At 37.0% G+C, this 21,426-nt stretch overlaps 1 protein-coding gene across 1 annotated transcript in view; it reads left to right on the top strand.

Moving 5' to 3' along the window:
* The window catches only part of adarb1b (adenosine deaminase RNA specific B1b), a 90,096-nt gene extending 70,963 nt beyond the window's left edge, over window positions 1-19,133 (top strand). Inside the window, exons 4-11 of the mRNA XM_016570303.1 lie at window positions 659-1,587; window positions 4,864-4,978; window positions 5,362-5,530; window positions 6,355-6,506; window positions 7,036-7,204; window positions 12,028-12,209; window positions 15,429-15,607; window positions 17,474-19,133. Of these exons, the coding sequence (XP_016425789.1) occupies window positions 659-1,587; window positions 4,864-4,978; window positions 5,362-5,530; window positions 6,355-6,506; window positions 7,036-7,204; window positions 12,028-12,209; window positions 15,429-15,607; window positions 17,474-17,650 (2,072 nt within the window). The 3' untranslated portion in view covers window positions 17,651-19,133. The remainder of the gene's footprint in view (window positions 1-658; window positions 1,588-4,863; window positions 4,979-5,361; window positions 5,531-6,354; window positions 6,507-7,035; window positions 7,205-12,027; window positions 12,210-15,428; window positions 15,608-17,473) is intronic.
* The last annotated feature ends 2,293 nt before the right edge of the window (window positions 19,134-21,426 follow it).

Here is a 21,426-nt window from a genome sequence, read left to right as displayed (position 1 = left end):
AAACCTAATAATTGCATTTAGGCTTGTCTGTGTTTGTTTGTTTATTATTTATTTAGTTTAGATTTTTTTAGTGGGGGGGGGATATTCACAAAACGCCATACTAAAAACTTTACAAATATTTAACTTTTTTTATTGTGAACCCAGTTTATTGTTTTTTTTTCATAACCTCTATTTATATGAAAGGACCTGAAAAAGTGCATTTGTCATCCCTCAAAAAGAGCCTTTTTTAAGTAGCTATTAGTCTTTTTAAAGCTTTGCTTTTGTTCTCCATTAATACATATTTTATCTCCAACGAGATGATTGATTGACTCTGCACGGGCCATTGCCTGCAAAACTGAAAATGTACTTTAAATTAAACTGATGATTATGATCATTTAGATTTTATACCTCATGGTCTTCCTTAATTATGTTAATTAATCGTTTTTTTTTTTTCCTTTAAATATTTTTTTTGTTCAGTGTCATCTCTGAAATTTCTCTCATAATGATTTTTCACAAGATTAGTCTAAAAATGTATCATGCTAGATTCCCTCGGCACACACAACAAAAGGAACACACATCACTTGTTCGGTTACAAAGAAAGATAAAGGAATCTATAAATTTTACATTTACAAGATCCTGCAACGAAGGCGTTGTAAGTTACTCTTTCTGGGCACCGCAGGTTCATGCAGCACCGACGTAAAGGAAAACCGCAACCTGGACAACGTCTCTTCTAAGGAGGGAGCTGGCCGGGTGGAGCAGCTCCCTAATGGTAGTGGAGGAGGGGGTCGCAAGCGGCCCCTGGAGGAGGGCAACAATGGCCACGCGCACTCCAAATTCAGACCCAAGAAACGTAAGAAAACACCAGGGCCGGTTCTGCCCAAGAACGCCCTGATGCAGCTGAACGAGATCAAACCGGGTTTGCAGTACAAGCTGCTCTCGCAGACCGGCCCGGTCCATGCGCCGGTCTTCGTCATGACCGTTGAGGTTAACGGTCAGTTGTTCGAGGGCTCGGGGCCTACGAAGAAAAAGGCCAAGTTAAACGCCGCTGAGAAGGCCCTGCGTTCCTTTGTGCAGTTCCCAAACGCATCCGAGGCGCACATGGCCATGGGCCGTACGCTCACCGTCAACACGGATTTCACCTCCGACCAGGCTGACTTCCCTGACATGCTCTTCAACGGGTTTGAGACGCCGGCATCGTCCGAGGAAACGTTTTTTCTGGGCTCCAACAGCAACGGCTCCTTAAAACCGCTGGGAGAGTATCCCGTGCCCCAGGCGCCAGGTACGAACAGCCTTATGCAGGCGCCATTGCCGCCGCCCTCCTCCTTCACCTCCTCGACCAGCGGCAAAAACCCTGTCATGATTCTCAACGAGCTGCGGCCGGGCCTCAAATACGAGTTTGTGTCGGAGAGCGGGGAGAGCCACGCTAAGAACTTTGTGATGTCGGTGACCGTGGACTCACAGACGTTTGAGGGCTCAGGCCGAAATAAGAAACTTGCTAAAGCTCGGGCTGCCCAAGCCGCTCTGTCAGCGCTCTTCAACATGCAACTGGACCAGACCCCGTCACGCCAACCCATCCCTAGAGAGGGGCTACAGCTGCACCTGCCTCAAGTAAGAGATCTACACCTCAGACTCTACAAAGTCTTTCATATTGGCCTGAAAACTAGGCTACACATAATGACTAATGTATAGTTTACTCTAAAATGAAAATTCTGTGGTCATTTTCTGTCCCTTCAATGAAAGTCCAGGTAACCAAAACATCCAAAAAGTTTAGTAAAGGAATTGTTTGCCCAAAATGAAAATTTGCTGAAAACTCACTTCCCTTCAAGGGTTAGTTCACCCAAAAATGAAAATTCTGTCATTAATTACTCACCCTCATGTCATTCTAAAACCGTAAGACCTCTGTTCATCTTCGGAACACAAATTAAGATATTTTTGATGAATTCTGAGAGCTCTTTGACCCTCCCATAGACGGCAATGTAATTACCACAATCAAGGTCCAGAAACGTAGCAAGGAGATCGGTAAAATAATCCATGTGACATCAGGGGTTCAACCGTAATTTTACGAAGCTACGAGAATACTTTTTGTACGCAAAGAAAACGAAAACAACGTATCCGCGTGACGCAGCTGACACAGAATAGCATACACTGTTTATGTTCAGTGGATATGTTTCTTCATTGAAATAGATTTGGTGAAATTTAGTATTACATTACTTGCTCACCAATGGATCCTCTGCAGTGAATGGGTGCCGTCAGAACGAGAGTCCAGACAGCAAAAAACATTGCAATAATCCAATAGTAATCCACACGACTCTAGTCCATCAGTTAATGTCTTGTGAGTCAAAAAGCTGCATGTTTATAATAAACAAATCCATCATCAAGGCGGTTTTTAACTTGAAACTGTTGCTTTCGGCTAAAAGACTAGTCCTCTATCCATAATATTGCTTTCTCCAGTGAAAAAGTCATCTCAGCCTGAATCAGGAGAGAAATATGCACAGACGGTTTACAAGCGAAAACAGTTCTACAAATATATCAGTGGATTTTGATGTGAGAGAACAACAGGTAATGGACTTTTTCATTGAAGAAAGCGTTATTAAGGATTATGGACTCGTATTTTGGCCAAAGGCAATGGTTTGTCCAAGAGTTACGAAACTTTATGTGATTAATTTAGGTTTTTATTTCAATCTAAACGATGAAGCAATGAGGTTTGTTCTAGCACCTGGACTTTCAGTGGAGGTACAGAAATCAAGTCTTTTATTAAAAATATCTTAAATTGTGTTTCAAAGATTAATCAAAGTCTCATGGGTTTGGAAAAACATGATTGTGAGTAAATGATGTCAGAATTTAAATTTTTATGTGAACTATCCCTTTAAGAGTTCATTCACACCAAGCATGTTCAAAAACCACTAGATGAACTATGAAGTTAACCATTGAGACACAATGCGAAAGCCAAATAGATCTTAAACAGCTAGACATAACACAACATCACTTCCCATGCATCTTAAATGGCCTTTAACCTTAATTATAAACAGCTGTGTAGCAGTAAATAGTAATGGTTTATTTATACCCTAGAGATATGCAGGCCTCAATTGGTAAAGAAATGTTATAGATTAATAAAAGTGGATATTGTCACGAACTCAGACTTTAATATTGAACCTCATTTCAACCTTTAAAAACTTTAAAACTTTAAAAACTGCGACTTCCTCTAGCACACATACCAGACTGGCTGATAAAGTCTGATTGTATCAGATCTGTAACAATCTGATGACTATAAGAAATCGGTCCTTTACATCTCATAGTGTTTAATTGAAGTTTCTGATCCGTTTAAGTTTATCAGAGATCATAATCTAAGCCTTTATAACGTGATGCGCAAAACCGGCACAAATGGCCGTCTTCATTAGGAACAAAGCCTAATGGAAATGAAGATGAGCTCTGTTAAAATATTGGGATGGATTGAGTGATATAGCTTAAACATTTTTCTCTATTTTTTTTATTCCATTTGATGATAATCTTCATTATGAAGTTCTTAGCCATGCATATTACTAATCAAAAATTCAGTTTTTATGTATTTACAGTATGGAATTTACAAAATGTCTTCATGGAACATGATCTTTACTTAATATCCTAATGATTTTTGGCATAAAAGAAAAATCAATAATTTTGACCCATACAATATATTTTTGGCTATTGCTACAAATATACCCCAGCGACTTAAGACTGGTTTTGTGCTCCAGGGTCACATTTTATTTATTTGCCGTATCGTGAAATTGACGTTTTGACTTATTTCATTATTTTTTTATATTGTTTTTGAGGATTTAATCATTTTCATTATATATAACAAACATAAATGCACTTATTAATTAATCTTCATACATTTTTACTAAAATGTTTTAATTTATATATAAAACTTCTCATGTTGAGACTGAGCATTTTTGAGTGATTCAGACAAATTGTTGAAATTCTAAATTGATTTGCTTAATTGGCCTGAACTGATTCATTTGTTTCAAATGAATCAAACTTACCAATCATGACTTGAGTCTCTTTTAGTGTTTTTGCAAGTTGTGAGACGAAGAAAGACCTTGAAACTTGTCTTTAGGAAATTTTGATGGCCAAATAAAAATCACTATGGTGTTCACCAAGTTGCTTAATGTCTTGTCACTAGCAAAGCATTGGATATATGTCCTGCATATTCAATATATTGCTCACTCCTGCCAGTGAAGCAACACAGTGAGCTGAGGATAAAAACCCATATATGGGCCCATCTATGGAAGCTCGTTTCTGCCAGGGGTTGAAAAAAAAAAAAATTATTTTGAGTTTTTATCTCATAATTCTTTTTTCCTCTCTAGAATAGCCAGATACAAACTCAGAATTGCGAGTTAATAACTATCTACTTACTTATAACTACTTGACTTTTGTTCTCAGCAGAGCACTAATTCCAAGTATGGGTCACCATACTTGGCCACATGTCACGTCACTAATCACTAAGAGATTTTTATTCCATGGCACAGACAAAACAAAAACAGAATTGCGAGATAATGCAGAGAAAAAAGACAAAATTGCAAGGTATAAACTCAAAATTCAGAGAAAAAAGGTCTGAATTCTGAATTTATATCTCATAATTTTGCCTTTTTTCCCTCAGAATTGCACGTTTAAAGCACGCAATTGTGGGTCAGAATCCCGTGGCGGAAATGGCCTTCCATTCCCATGAGTCTTGAACAATAAGACAAGGAGCATGTTTTTCTGACTTAATGTTGAATTTAGCCATGATGTCTATACTGTTCTGAATATTCCATGCCTGCTTAAAGCAGAGTCATGGATGTACTGATGTTTTACTGATGTTAGCAGTGCAGTCTGTGTGAAGTCTGACATCTGTATGCTCTTTACCAGGTCCTTGCAGATGCCGTTTCTCGTCTGGTAGTGGACAAATTCAGCGAGCTCACTGACAACTTCACGTCTCCACACGCACGACGGAAAGTTCTGGCTGGTGTTGTCATGACAACAGGTAGAGTTCTGCACCGGATTTAGAACTGAGACGATCTTATTCAGAAATGTTTCCATTATAAAAAAAAACCCCCGCAACAACAAACATCTGCATTCTCCCGCCAATTGGCTCGGAGCCTGTGAATCAGTCAAAAAGATGAATCAGCCTTATGAATAACTTACTGACTGGACTGATGAGACTTGTTTCATGTACTTGAAATGAAGAATGCTTTTACTATTAAAAGAATCAATAATGAAATCAAGCAATCAGAATCAGAACCTAAATCTATACATTTCTTATGATTCCTAAGTCTAGATATTCCTAGACTTCAGTACAGTAGTTTTCAGGTGTGAGAGAATGTCGTGTGATTTCTGTTGGTATGTTTCCTCCTGCTGTTAACTCAGGCACTGATGTCAAGGACGCTCAGGTCATCTGCGTCTCCACGGGAACCAAGTGTATAAACGGCGAGTATATGAGCGACCGTGGCCTGGCGCTCAACGACTGTCACGCTGAAATCATTGCTCGTCGCTCCCTGATCAGGTATCTCTACATGCAGCTGGAGCACTTCTTAAGGTGAGACGCTGCCTTTACTGCCCTGCGTGTCAGTGTACGTCTCATATGTCACCATAGCATGATGGATGTTTAGCCTAGCAGGAAGGGAAATTAATGTCATAAACAGTTTTTAATTTAATATTTTGTGTTATTGTATGCAGTTTAAATAGAGATGCACAATTAATAGAAATGAATCAGGGCATTTTCCAATTTATTAAAATACCAAATGTTGTGATTGAATTTAATATATATGGAAATATATTTAATATAATATTATAGAAAAATTAATAACAAACAAAATACCACAAAATATATACACACACAAACAACAAAATATATACACACACACTCAGCATTTAGATATGATTAATTGTGATGTAGCTTTTTTATTAAATCACCAATGTTGTGGTTTAATGATATATATATATATATATATATATATATACACACAGTATATAATTCATCTCAGATAGATAGATAGATAGATGCAAAATGTATTCTGTAATAAATAATAATAAATCTAGAATAAAGAATAGATCTAGATATATTTTTTATCAAGTTGTTCCAAAAACAGTGTACATGTGAGATATGTAATATTTATACTCAGAATTTATGCGTGATATAGATTAATCGTCAGCTAGCCTTTTGCAATTTATTAAACCACCAAATGCTGTGATCTATTGAAATATTTCTGAAAATTAAGTTAAAAAAATTCTATAATCTATAATAATTCTTCTTCTTCTTGAAGTTCAAATTGCAGTCAAAATAATTATAGTCATACAGTTTTGTATCTGTTCATGACAATAATTGAGAAGAATTTTTCTGTTGTCTGTCTCTAAACTTAGTAACAATAAAGAGGAGCATCAAAAGTCCATATTCACGCAGTGTGACAAACGTGGCTACCGGCTGAAAGACAATGTCCAGTTTCATCTTTACATCAGCACATCGCCTTGCGGAGACGCCCGGATCTTCTCTCCACACGAGGCGGGTGTAGAGGGTGAGACTGAGTCTTTAATAAGCCAAGCTCTTCCGTTCTTTATACAGGGTCTAGCGGGAGGTGTGTGAGGATGTTATTTTACTCAAACACTTGTTTGAAATTAATGATCAAAACTGAATAGTTGTATTCAATTAAGATCAGGATGGGTCCTCTTATGATCAGGTCGCATTTCATTATAATTTCACTCGAGTGTCTGACTGCATTTCAAAAAATAAATTTCATCAGTGTTTTTAATTAGCTGGCGTTGTCGACTCCCCTTGTGGCCTGATTAATTCTGCTCTCGAGTGTTGTATTTAAATTATTTTGCTTGGCTTTATATATCATACAATTATTCAGCTGTTGAAGCAAAAAAAATAACACACACAGTTACTGTTTTTAAGTTAGTGTTATTGGTTGATTAAATATCTTGGTTTGTTGAAGTAGATTAATAATTTTAGAAGCATTGCCTGTAAGTGCCGCTCATTGTTTTTAAATGTTTATTTCATGGTTTAATTCTTTCTGGGGTTTTTTTTTTTTCTGTTCTCCTCAGACCAGGGAGACAGACACCCAAACAGGAAGGCAAGGGGCCAACTGAGGACCAAGATCGAGTCTGGAGAGGGAACCATCCCGGTGCGCTCTAGTAACACCATACAGACGTGGGACGGCGTTCTGCAGGGCGAGAGGCTGCTTACGATGTCATGCAGTGACAAAATCGCAAGGTAGTTTGCTAGCATGTACATATCTACATAGACATCCTAACTGGGAAAAAAAATGTGAACAGATCAAATATAAACATGAATCTTGAATGTAGTCAAAGTCACTTTGGATAAAAGCGTCTGCCAAATGCATAAATGTAAATGCGCCTGAATGCTCATGTATCAGCAACAATATCAGTTACACAGCTCGGCCTTAAGGATGTCCCAGGGCCAGTAATGGCCCTACACTTATGTCCTCTTTTTCCAGACAAACTGTTTATGAGGTTTATAGCTGTTAGTAGCTGTTGCATTATAGCTAATTATTAAAAAAATATTACATTGTATGTATTATTTGTTTGTAAATTGTTTTTCCCAAAAAATAACTAATTAATTTAAATAGTGTAATAAAATTATTACAATTATTATAAATGTATACAAAGCTTTAATATTTTAATTTTGTTTAATATATTTAATTGACCTTTAATAAATTATATATACACACAATAATTTAAAAAATAAATATTAAATATGAATATTAAAAATATTAAATATATACATTTGTATTTTGGATTTGCATGCATTTATAATATAGAATTTTTTATATTTATAAAAAAATATTTGTATTAAATATAATTATATGTGTATATATACAGTATATTAGTGGTCGACCGATATATCGGCCGATATTTGGCATTTTTCAAATATCGGCATCGGCCGATAAGTTTTTCTGTTTGGCTGATGCGTTCGAGTCGGGACTTTTATTTTGACGGCGCGTAGCCTATTACATAAACATATGTTTATAGCCTGTAAGTATGTTTATTTTACAAATTTATTTTTTAATCAATTTTCAAATGATTTCAAATTTCTTAAATATTAATTTAAATAAATACATTTATATCGGCCATTGGCATCGGCTGTCAAAAAAACAATATCGGTTGACCACTACAGTATATATATAAATACAATCTAAGAAAACAATAAATAAAAATGTTGTGTTATACAGTGGGTACGGAAAGTATTCAGACCCCCTTTTCTTGGCAATTAACTGAAACACACATATCACACATATATATATATATATATATATATATATGTATATGTGTGTGTGTGTGTGTGTGTGATATATGTATATATGTAATATATAAAATATTACTAAATGTTTAATATTAGTTGGCCATTTTTATTTATTTTGAGCCCTGAACTGATGGCTATTAGCATGTTACTAAGATAATGACACAATTTGCTAAAAATCTAATTTAGATTTAAAAAATGCTACTTGTTGCTATTTCATGAAATAAGTATACATTCAAATTCTCTTTGCTGAGCTCATCGCAGTGCTTTCTTCAATTGTAATGATATATTTACAGTTATAATGAGCATAATGTTCTTCCTACCTTTACTGCTAAAAATGCTGTCTAGTTAGGCAGCTCCCTTACCCTTGGAGCGGAGCTATTGTCAGCCCTCTTTATTAGAATAACGGACAGCTCAGCAAAAGCATTAGTCTAGAACCTTCTGGTTAATCTCTCTGCACTAGGTGGAAGCTGTGCCTGTCACTGCTGTGAAGCGAACAAGGGCTTTATGAATTTAATTGCCCATTGGCTCTTACCGGACTTCATAATTGACAGGGAAAGAAATGCATGGGTTCAACATTACTATAACCCTAGTTAAAAGAAGAGTGCATTAGCAGTATAGGAGGGAGCATTCATTCATCCTGTGGGGTCAGTGTGGCATCTCCTGCCACCCAGCAGCTGTGAGCGGACAGATAAGGATGTGTCAGAAACAGCTGGGACCGGAGAGCACAGGTCCTGTCTCTGCTAATGAGAGAATACCTCCTCTGTACCAAGGTTATTTTCGTAAACAAAAACTAAAACTAAGACTAAAACGATTGATGAAAAAACTATTTCGTAAACTGAAATAAAATAAAAAAGTCAAAATATTTGAAAAACTAAAACGAAACGAAACTAACAACAGGTATTGAAAAACTAACTGAAATAAAATAATAATTATCAAAAATAAATAATCGTTTTCGTATTCATTACGTTCACACCCCTTGGCGGAAAAATCTGACGGATACACTCGAAGTAGATTGGTCTCTCTAAGCGAGATCCCAATTCGTCGGTCATCCGACGTGACGTCTCCGTTCCCTCCTTCAGGGAACGAGGGTTACCATACGTAACCGAGACGTTTCCGTTTATCGCTCTGATTTTCATAGGAAAGCGGTGTTTAGTCAGAGCTGGGCTGGTTTATGTGTTGCTCAGGGACAGTCTGACACACTCACACACAGCAGAAGTGATGTTCAGAGCTCACACTCAAGGAAAAGCAGCCCATCTGCTGAGATGAATGAGTGTGTGGTGTTGATAGAACTCTGTGTCTCATCCGTCAGTCTGTACCTGCTCTGCTAGTAACATGACCAGATGTAGATCTCAAACAGGGACACGGCAGGTGGAGGGTGTTCCTGTGAATTTTTCATGGGAGGTGCTGAGCCACCCGTGCCTGAATAATGATAAGGATAACAGTAGCTGTAATAAACAGTAGTGTTGTTTGGTTCAGTGAAATCTGTCTGTCTGTGTTTAAACCCTCTGCCTGGTTACTACTCTCCTGTTGTTATCTTACACTAATTTAGAACCAAATTAAATGTAGAAAAACCCTGAAATAAATAACTGCAAATGTATTTTTTTTTATTATTTTTAACTTTTGACTTTAAATTAATTTATTAAATTATCATTCTAATAATAATTATAAATTAAAAATGTAGAGTTAAAGAATTAAAGACATTTATTGTCTTTAACATTTATTAATTTTAAAATATAATTTATTTCTGTGATGGCATTTCAACAGCCATTATTTCAGTCTTCGGTGTCACATGATCCTTCAGAAATCATCAGTAAAAATCTTTACTGTCACTTTTGATTCATTTAATGCATCTTTGCTAAATAATCTATATCATTAGTCTGAATTGTTCCACTGGATTTTTAACTTAAAGGTTGCTTGTTCTTACTCTGATCTGTAATGTCTGGCTTTTTATGCATCACAGTTCTTTTGATTAGAGCTCTTGTCTTACGGCCAGAATCAAATGTTCTTGTACTTGGCTAGTCTCAGACAACCACCCAAAGTACATTCACTGGCCGCATATTACACACAAAAACTCACAAGTACTATGTGAAAATCACTTCCTGTTTGATTTGCTGGCTTCTGCAAAACAAATTAATTAACACTTTTAGGGATGAAATCATCACTGGATTTGTCACGTTTTCCAGGTTACTGTCATCAAATCTGTAAATTAGCAAGTAGGCTAGATATCCTCCATCAGAAACTGAATAAGCTGCAGAGTTTTCTGGTTACAGGAGAGAAGTGCATCGCTAACAAAGTAGTCTTATTAACAGTAGCAAAAGTTGGACTGTGTCTCACTGACGTCTGAGGCTGTTGATTGGTCAGACTGAAGAGAACGACTCCAATCACTTAAGTCTGCGTTCTTCTCAGCTGCATACAGCAGGTGTTGTTTTGGGGAGCAGATTTGAGCTTGATTAGGCCTTTTGATTGTGTACGGCAGAGGAGGGAGACCCAGTGGGTGAGTCTGGGACCTGTGAAGACGTAAATGAGGTGGTTTGGAAGAACAGCACTAATTGAACAATTCTTCCACTGTTGCTGAAAATCATTCACATCTGGGATTCTGGCCAGATTTCTTTTTTTTTTTTGTAATTCTTGTAGTTCATGATTGACTTATGTTCCATCTGCCTGTACATGGTATTTTTTACAGCGCTTTAGATGGAGTGAGATTAGGAATTCCAGAGGTGTTTCATTATGTCAAACTGCTGGAAAAACTTCAGGCTATTAACAAACGAAAGAAAAAATTATGTATTCTTGTAAAGGTGAGTCAGTGCAATAACGGTGCAGTCAGTGTGTCTAGTGGTGGGCCAGGATCCAAAAATGGGTTGCAAGTCTGTTTTGATGGGTTTCCATACAACAGAAGAAAAAAAAGTGTAAAATAATTATATTTAAATTCAATATTAATTATAATCAGTTATATAATTAAATCAAATTGGGTGGGTCTGTTGAGAACGTAGGGGGAAAACGATGCAAAATGTCAATGATAAAACTGATGAAACAATGCAAAATGTCAATAAAAAAAGTTATTAATTAATTATAATTAAATTTAGTAATAATTACAATAAAAATGGGTTGCAGGTCTGTTTTGATGAGACTGCGTATAACGGGAAAAACAATTCAAAATGGCAATAATAAAATTATACAATAATTATATTATAATAAAATGTAATAATAATTAAATTAATCATAATTATATTAAAAATGGGCCACAGGTCTGTTCTGGTGGGGTTACGTATGGCAGGGGGAAATCAATGCAAAATAATATGAAATGATAAAATAATTATATTATAAAAAATGTATAATAATTAAATGAATTATAATTTATTATAATAAAAATGGGTTGTGGGTCTGTTTTGATGGGATTGCGTACAGCAGGGGTTAATACATGCATGTAAAAATGTATAAAATAATTATATTGTAATTGAATTCAATAATAAGAAAATTATAAGTTAATATAATAAGAATAATAACTGCACAAAATAAATAGGCTTATCAACTTTGCTTCTCATATCTTTTATTGTTGCATGTCCAATCTAACTCCATTTTCCATCATCCATTTTCATTCTAACTTTATCTGCATACTGTTGGGTCTATGCAGCTCATAGTAATATGAATAAATTACAATATTAATTATAGTTACTTTTTGAACAGTCTTTTTAACAGTCTGTGTTAGGTTGCCGCTTGATGCCCAAATATAAAATCTGGACACTGATGTGAGGTGTCTGGACTTGTTCCTGCAGGTGGAACGTGGTGGGCATCCAGGGCTCTCTGATGAGCTACTTCACTGAGCCCATCTACTTCTCCAGCATCATCCTGGGCAGCCTGTATCACGGTGATCATCTCTCCAGAGCCATGTACCAGCGGATCGCTGACATCGAAGACCTGCCCCAGCAATTCTCCCTCAACCGCCCCCTGCTCAGCGGTAAGACAACATCACACGGGCTCGCATTTCCTCTCCCAAATCACTGAAAATGGCACCCATGTCAAATTGTATTACCATTTACTAGACGGACAGTTTCCCCCCACTCGCCTTCAGTTTCGTCGTGGTTTGAGGAATTACTGGAATTTAGATGGGCCTGCTCTCCACTACCGGCCTGTTTCAGTAATCCATACCATGCCTGAAATCCCCTGCTGATTTCTCTCATTCTCTCTCACACTTTTTTTCTTTTTTATAAAGAGAAAGATAGAAAATAATCCTATACAGCCTATAGCAGGGTAGGGAAACGCTTGTCAAAATTTAAAGTGGTTAAACTACAGTCAAGCTGCTTTTTTGGTCAAGTAGTTACATCAAATAACCTTTATTATATAGTGCTTTATATAAGCAAAGCAGCTTCACTGTAATAAACAGGAAAGTAACAGAATCAATGATGCAAACATCATCAAATATGAGACAAAGACAATACTGTAATTATTAGGGCTGGGTATCGAGCTCGATACTTTTTAGGCACCGACCGAATTGCCTCGATACTATCGAGTATCGAAAGATGTCTTGTCGTTCGGTACCAAATTTCGATACCTAAGGGGCTAATCTGGTCAACGTTAGTGAGCCAGTAAGCGTGCAGCATGCTTGATGTGCCTAAATCAAGTGCTGGTGATTGGCTCTGGCGAGGCATCCAGGAAAAACACTAGTTTACACCGGTTCCGCCCAGAGACGTGACTCAAACGTGAGGCTGTAGTGTGTAAGACCCCCATAGATGTAAGGCTACGTTTACACTACAGTAGTGCGTTTTCATTTTTAAACGGCATTTTAAAATAAATGATCCTCGTCCATATTGGCGTTTCCACTGCATTTCAGAAAGGATCTCCGTCCACACTACACGAACAAAAACGCATGTTACAGAACCATTCATGCACACTGTAGCATCACGCTACATAAGACAGTTCATAAGATTTATACTATGCTTTTACTCAAAACTGACTTTAAACCACCATCGAGTGTTTGTAATAACTTCCAATTGCGATCTAATGAGGGGTTTGGTCATATAATGTTGCTGAAATATGTTATTTGTAGCCTTTTATATTAAGCTAATCGCTACACCTGCTTAGCATTTCTCATGTAAACAACCTGTATTGTTATGAAAATAGGCAGAATCTCGTGAAAATCACATACAAATCACATACTGTCGTAATCGCGTGTTTATTAGCTTCATGTTTTATCCGTGGAAATGTTTTTCTGGGTTTCTTGTGTACAGAACTGAACGCGGAAGTGTAATGGACATTCGTCATTGAAGACAGGGCGGGTTATGAACGCGTAATATGATTGACAGTTGAGCAGCGAATGAGCTTCCTCTGAGTCAGAACAGAGATCACGGAAGAGAAAACAGACAGCGCTGGAAGCAGCTAATGCTCATCAGTTAATCAGTGGAAAATTAATAGAAATTATGGTTCTGTCTAAGCTATGCGTTTTAAAACGTAATGCACTAGTGAAAACGTAGCCTAAAATATGTGGAAACTGAAAACTATTTGAACTTTATTAAAACCATTTGCACTGATTTACTGTGTTGGTTACTTTGGGGAAGTCGTGGCCTAATGGTTAGAGAGTCGGACTCGTAACCCAAAGGTTGCGGGTTTGAGTCTCGTACCGGCAGGGATTGTAGGTGGGGGGAGTGAATGTACAGCGCTCTCTTCCACCCTCAATACCACGACTGAGGTGCCCTTGAGCAAGGCACCGAACCCCCAACTGCTCCCCGGGCGCCGCAGCATAAATGGCTGCCCACTGCTCCAGGTGTGTGTTCACGGTGTGTGTGTTCACTACTGTGTGTGTGCACTTAGGATGGGTTAAATGCAGATCACTAATTCCGAGTATGGGTCACCATACTTGGCCACATGTCACGTCACATTTTGTTCCTTTGTGCTCTTTTGTTCCTGTGCAGTGCTCAGGAGATGAGTCTTTGAGTCTGTAAAAACATAAATAAGCTGAAAAAATAAAACCAAAAAGTTTTTTTGAGATAATGTAATCTTGTTAAAAACGGATTTAATAAAATTGGTATCGAAAAAAGTATTGTTCAGGAACCGGTATCGAAGTCAAGGTATCGGTATCAATATCAAAAAAATTTTATATCGATACCCAGCCCTTTATTCTAGCCCTCAAACTCCGTTCAATGTTGATTCAGTTCATTTCAATAATGGTCAGTGCTGCAAAATTCATCATTTATGCAGTCAGCTGGATAATATTACTGAGTATTAATTGTATTTTAAAGTAGTTAGAAAAACTACTAGTAGTTTGCCTAACTCTAACAAAACTAACAAAACACTAATATTAAAGACTCGCTTGTCATCAGGGAGACGTTGGCTGCTTTTGGAGAAGTATATACGATGAATTGAGTACATATCCTTTCTCACTTTTTGTGCCTCAAGAGAAACACCCAACACTGCTTTTGCACTGGGTTACATCAGATTCCCAGCAGAACTAGCTTTTAATGGCTCACTGCTGAAAATCTCCGTTTGATGAGGTTTTGTGGGAGGTTGAGGCATAGCATACTCGACCCGAGCTCAAAGAACGACCGTTTTGTTCCTGTCGTCTTGCTCTGTAATGCATAGTGCAATGAGCCATTTATGCTTTACGGAAATATTCTTGAAATATTACATAATATTATTATTTAATAGATTTTTATATTAATATGAACTTATTAAGAATATAAATATGAATGAATAAAAGATTTATATTATAATGGCATGCAGCCTTCAAGTGTTTTTCAATTAATTTCCATTGCTACAGGGTTTTTCAAGTAGTCATTCAGTTAATATAAATGTAGTAGTTTCTGCTTTGTTTCTGGTTTAGTATGTAAACTTTGAATTGCTCTTTTTGAGTTCATGTGCAATGTCATTAGACTTACTGCTGAGGGTCTTATTGGAGACACCTTTACACTCATAAGTATGATTGTTTAAATGTATTAAACAATATTGTGTGTGGGAATAGTGTGGGAATCCTAAAGCTAACACATTTACCGAATAAACAACCTTGAGCACATTGTTTTATCTTTGTTCTTTCACTAAAAACAGAAACAAATTTCATCTTAATTGTTCAAGAAATGTCTTTACATCAAGTCTGGATGTTTTTATTAGTGCAGAAAAGAAAATGCACCAAGGCCGTTTCTGGGCGTGATTTTCAACTATGATTAGACTATTTGTGTGATTGCAGGAATCAGTAACGCTGAGGCCCGGCAGCCGGGAAAGGCTCCTAACTTCAGTGTGAACTGGACGGTGGGAGATCAGGCTCTAGAAGTCATTAACGCCACCACAGGCAAGGATGACATGGGCAGAGCCTCACGTCTCTGTAAGCACGCCCTATACAGCCGCTGGGTACGACTACACTCTAAGGTACCGCTATCACAGATTCACTTTCAAACTTACTGCAAGACTTGGTTTAATAATAAAGAAGATGTTAAAGGAGACATATTATGTCCCTTTTTACAATATGTAATATAAGTCTCAGGTGCCCCCAGAATGTGTCTGTGAAGTTTCAGCTCAAAATACTCCACAGATCATTTATTATATCATTTTGAAAATGCCTATTTTGAGTGGAAGCAGAAACACGCTGTTTTTCGGGCCTGTCTCTTTAAATGCAAATGAGCTGCTGCTCCCCGCCCCCTTTTCCAGAATAGAGCTGCGCCATTACAGCTCGGACCTGCTAAAAACATCTGTTTTGGTTCTGATTATCATGTTTATCGCCCTGAAATCATGCGGTTTAAACCATATGAGTTTAAACTTCTGATATACGGTTTCTGAGTGCACACATACGAAGCACACGGACAGAAAGCGGCCACCACACAGCATGTGAGTTCTCATTCACACACAAGTTTACGTTAAAAACACACGAGTTACAAAAACAGTCGGTTATGTCTGTGAAGGTAAACTGCTGGGAAATAAATCGCATGTTTATTTAGGGAGCGAAATCAGACGCGCTCGTTTTCTCAGATGCTTGCATAAAAAGGCTTACCAAAACAAAGTTACTGGGTTAATCTTTTTTTACGTTTCCTTGGTTGGTAGATGCAACAGAAACCTGATTATAGCTCTTAAAACCTGGAAAAGTCAGATTTTCATGATATGTCACCTTTAACATTTATGTTTCAAAAGCATATTATATTGTTCACTAGTAAAGTGTGTGTGTGTGTATGTGTATGTGTGTGTGTGTGTATGTGTGTGTGTGTGTGTGTGTGTGTGTGCGTGTGTATAGCATTGCATTGTTGACAGAAAAAAAACGGTTACACTTTATTTTAAGGTGTCCTTGTTAGTGTAATTATACATTTAAGTACTAAGTAATATTAATTAACTACTTGTACTTACTATATGATTAGGTTTAGGATTAGGGTTTGGCTTAGGGTTACTTGTATGTAATTATGCATAATTAATTGTTATTATAATAGTAAGTACATGTAACGTGTAGCAAGGACACCTTAAAATAAAGAGTTACCAAAAAACACAAATATGTTGCATTGGAGTATTAGTCCCATTTCATTATTACATTAAGAAATAATGTCAAATACTGGTACAAAAAATGTTTACAAAAAATATAAAACATTTACAAACATTATAAATGCTATTAACATGTATTTTAGTTCCCCTCACTCCACAAAAAAAATCCTTTAACTTTAACAATATTCAGAACAGAACATTAAAAAAATCTAAGTATATAAATTATAGTGCTGTTCATTATAAACAAAATTTATTATAAACTGTAAGCTTAAACAAATGTTTTAAAGGAAAGCTGAAACTATCAGTTTGTGGAATATGCAAATAAACTTTAGGTAATGTACCAAACGTGTGCACTTTTGTGTGTTTGACATTAATTGCATTATATAAGTTGCTTTGGAATAGAAGTCGCAGCATGTTTCAAATGATAAAAAAAACTATGACTTACGTTCCAGAAAATATGGTATATATGTTAAAAAAATAGATAGTATGTTTAATGATTGTAATATTATTTTATTATTATTTTATTTATTAATATTTATTTTTTAAATGATTTCCAATCTTTTGAAATGTGAAGCATATATATATATATATATAAAATTATTATTATATTTCATGTTGTATTATTATAACTATCATATATTGTACTTTCAACCTTTGAAATGTGAAGCATGCAGTATTGTTCATGTTATAGTCTACATATTGCTTAATTTGTATTGTATTATATTACAAAATAGTGCAAACACAAACTATTTTTTTTCTCTCTCTCTGCAGCTTTCGTCAACTCTGCTAATCAAAGTGCCCAAGCCCTGCTCGTACCATGAAGCTAAACAAGCAGTGTTGGAGTACCATACGGCCAAGCAAACGCTCATCAAGGCCTTTCACAAAGCGGGCCTGGGTGCCTGGGTGAAAAAACCCATAGAACAGGACCAGTTCTCGCTGAACTCTTGAAGAGGGAACATAAAAAGACCAGAACATGACAACAACCAGCTGTTTGTGCGGGGATGTGTGTGTGTGTGTGTGTGTGTGTGTGTGTGTGATGCTGTTTGTTCTCAGACAAACCAAGAGCCCTTTACTGTCTGTCATTTTGCTCTCTTTGTGTGAATCATGACTCTGCCTTTTTAATTTGTAATGTAGAAGCAGACTGTCATCTAACGTATGTTTGTTTTTAGGTAGCGGCATTAGCCTTTAGCAGATAACAAGACGTAATGTCATTTGTAACTGGAAAAAAGTTATTTTTATTTTTTATTTTTTTGTGAGAGAGGGTTGTTCCGACAAAGCCTTGATGCCGTAAACGTGCATGTTACGTGGCTTCAGGTCGACCACACCGCTGTGCGCACGGGTCTGAAGGTTTCCTGGTCCAGCCTACCCAAATGCTGGCTCACCTTTTTGAGCATGGTTCTCCTTGATATGCAAAACATAAGCATATTTATATTTTTTATTCCATTGCCTCCAGATTTTAGAAGGGGAAGAAATTCTATCGCATAGATCATAACTATACAGCATGGTCCCTTTAGATAGACAAACTTATTTTGTCAGGACTTTAGTGTAGAATTAGCGTACGCCGTCTTTCTAGTCAAAATAGATTTCAGATTTTAATTTGACCTCAGAGGGAAACTTGAATTTTTGCATATGGTTCCTTGAGAGCTATGTAAGCTGTATTCCCAAACGGTTATTTTAATTGGAAGATGGAGTAGTTTCATGGATGCAACCAAAGTGCATTGACGTTATTAAACAATGTGTCGTGGCTGTTTAAATTTCTCAGAGGTCTTAAATGCATGTGCGAATTACATAAGGCTCAAAGAATGCCCTTTATTCTGGGTTAAATACTTTACTGGCCTATAATGCACCATTTTAGAAGCCCTACTTTTTAGGTGTCTGCACTATATTGACTTTAAGCTGCATGGAGTCCATTGGATCACTCAAACCAAATGGCAGATTTCCCAGTGAACCTGATCTGCTAATGTGATCGAGTTATGTTAAAGGAATAGTTCATCCAAATATGAAAATTCACCCTTATTTTGTTCCAAGCTCCATAGGACTTCCAAATTGTCTAAAGCTTCGCATGAGGAAGAGACCAAACCCAGAATCATTATGAATTTGAATGTTGGCGAGTCTATTTCTGGTTGAACTCTTCCTTCAACATTCAAGCTGCATTTAGTCACTGCAGGTTTGAGAGCAGGGCATCATGGGAGTTCTTCAAGATGGCAGAATGGTCTGAAAAATGCACGTTTATTATTGACAAAAGTCATCTCTGCATGCGGAAGCGAGGGTTTGCAGAGGCGACTCTGACTTTTACTTTATCCTTGCGTCTTGTTTGAGGATTTTTTTATTTCCTGCATAGACCTGAATGCCTACAGAGAATTCTGTAAGACTGAATTCAGCTGTGTCCTTGAGGATGAGGTTTCCCCTCTGCAGACTTGTGCTGTAGGAAGGTCTGAGCCAGGAGCTCAGGCGCTCTTTGATTTATGACTTATCCAGTGCAGCATGTTTGACTGGTAAGGTTATAGAGAGCTGGGAAGCAGAAGTATTTTCTCCACCGATCATTCATGTGCAGAAAATTGGGCTTTGGTGGTTTTCAGATTCCAGAAGCATTGCTGTTTAATATAAACTCCTGGTGGGGTTTATAGTCATATAATTTGACACTTAAAACGAAAGATACACGGTTGCATTAGTATTTAAAGGAATTGGTGACCCAAAAATGAAAATTGTGTGATTTACTCGCCCTCAAACATGTATGCATACCATATACTGTATAAAAACATGGACGAAGTGTCCGTGACGTCACATGTAGATTTCCGAAGAGCGTTTTTGAAGCACAAAAGTGGGCGGAGTGGGCCGTAGCCATCTTGGCAACGTGTCACCGCGCGTCACTCCCGGATAATCGAAAATGGGCAAAGAGGCGGGAGCAGGTTGCTGAAGCCACGCCCACCTAGCTCGACGGTGGTGACAGCAGCGGCAATCCACCTGTCACTCAAGTGGCCACGCCCTTAATTATGCAGAACTTTAAGGCTTAATATAATTTAAACGGATGAGTTATAAAAAAAATTCACCCCCCTCACAGTTGTCATGAAGGGCAAAATTAGCTATATAGACCAAAATCATTTTTTGAACCAGGCTGTAAACATGTTTTTTTCTGCTGTAAAGTTGGGCATTTTAACATGGGGAGTCTATGGGATCGACCCTCTTTTGCAGCCAGCCTCTAGCGGCCAGTTGATGAATTACAGTTTAAGTCACTTCCTTGTTGGCTTCACGAGAGAGAGCGGGAGGTTGCCGCTTGATGCATACTGATAAAAAAAACAAAAAACAGCCTGAATGCACTGTAAGTCGCTTTGGATAAAAGCGTCTGCTAAATGCATAAATGTAAATGTATGCTGTAAGTCAAGCTCTAAAAGGACAAAACATCAATGTAAAATCAGCATAACATTACTCTATATGTGAGAAATTGACGAAATGTAGGAAAATGATTCACTACTATATGCTGTACACTATCGTTCAAAAGTTAGGGCTGTGTTTATTTAATCAAAAATCCCATAAAAATTGTGAAATATTATTACAATTTAAAATAACTGATTTCTATTTTCATATATTTTAAAATGTAATTTATTCCTGTGATGTCAAAGCTGAATTTTCAACAGCCATTATTCCAGTCTTCAGTGTCACACGATCCTTCAGAAATCCTTCTAATATGCTGATTTGGTGCTAATAAAACATTTAGTATTATCAATGTTGAAAACAGTTCAAAAGAACATTTATTTGAAATAGAAATCTTTTTTAACAATGTAAATGTCTTTAATGTCACTTTTGAGCAATGTAATGCATACTTGACGAATTAATGTTTTTTTTTTTATTGTACAGATCTCAAACTTTTGAACAATAGTGTACAGTATGTAAAATAACAACATCTGAGAGTTGCAGCAGAAGGAAAGATTTACAATCTACTTTAAATGTGGTTTAATGGGTTTATGGTCCTTTTTTTGGGTGGTTAAGATTGTTCAAAGGCTCTAATAGGAAAAGATAACAGCATACAGGTTTGGAATGGTGATTTTAGGAAGGTCAACTATTTCTTTAAATCTTCAAAATTGTTAAAAGTACTGATGTTCGCAGAGCCTGTTCTTCAGTGAGACTTCCATAAAATCAGACCTGCTTCATCCTCACCACTGTCATTCCATTTTCCCCTCGATGGCATCAGGTTTCTCCAGCGGGATTGTTGTTGATTTGAACACTTTTAAAGTAACCAGCAGTATGCGCATTTATCCGTCCGTCCTTCTGTTTGAGTGTGTTCGTTTGTGCACCTGCTGCTGAGCCCAGCTGGCATTCTGCAGAGACATCATGGCAACAAGACTGAGAGATTGCTGTGGAATCTTCACCAAAGATGTCAATTTATTTTCCTTTTGAAGATTATAAACCAACTGAGACTATTTTTTAAAAGACAAGAAGGTTATTGGTGCAAAGATTGTTCAGCATTTTACAGTTCTGCCTTGTTTGAGTTTTGTTTCGTTCATTCACTAATGTATTTTTTTTTTATGTGTGCGTTTGAGTTGGATCAGGACTGGCTTTGGGATGCGCTCGTCATTCTCAGTGTTCTGGTACACAGTGGATGTGCTGCTGTAAATATATTGTGACCCTCTCCGATGCCGTTACAGTAGACTCCTTGCATATGTATTACTAATTTTAATTTTTCACACAAAAATCACCATGCATTTTCGTTTTAAGGTCTTTACTCT

Source organism: Sinocyclocheilus rhinocerous, unplaced genomic scaffold (assembly GCF_001515625.1).
Source record: "Sinocyclocheilus rhinocerous isolate Xijiao unplaced genomic scaffold, SAMN03320098_v1.1 scaffold1554, whole genome shotgun sequence".
Classification (NCBI taxonomy): Eukaryota; Metazoa; Chordata; class Actinopteri; order Cypriniformes; family Cyprinidae; genus Sinocyclocheilus; species Sinocyclocheilus rhinocerous.
This window is presented reverse-complemented; position numbering and strand designations above follow the sequence as displayed.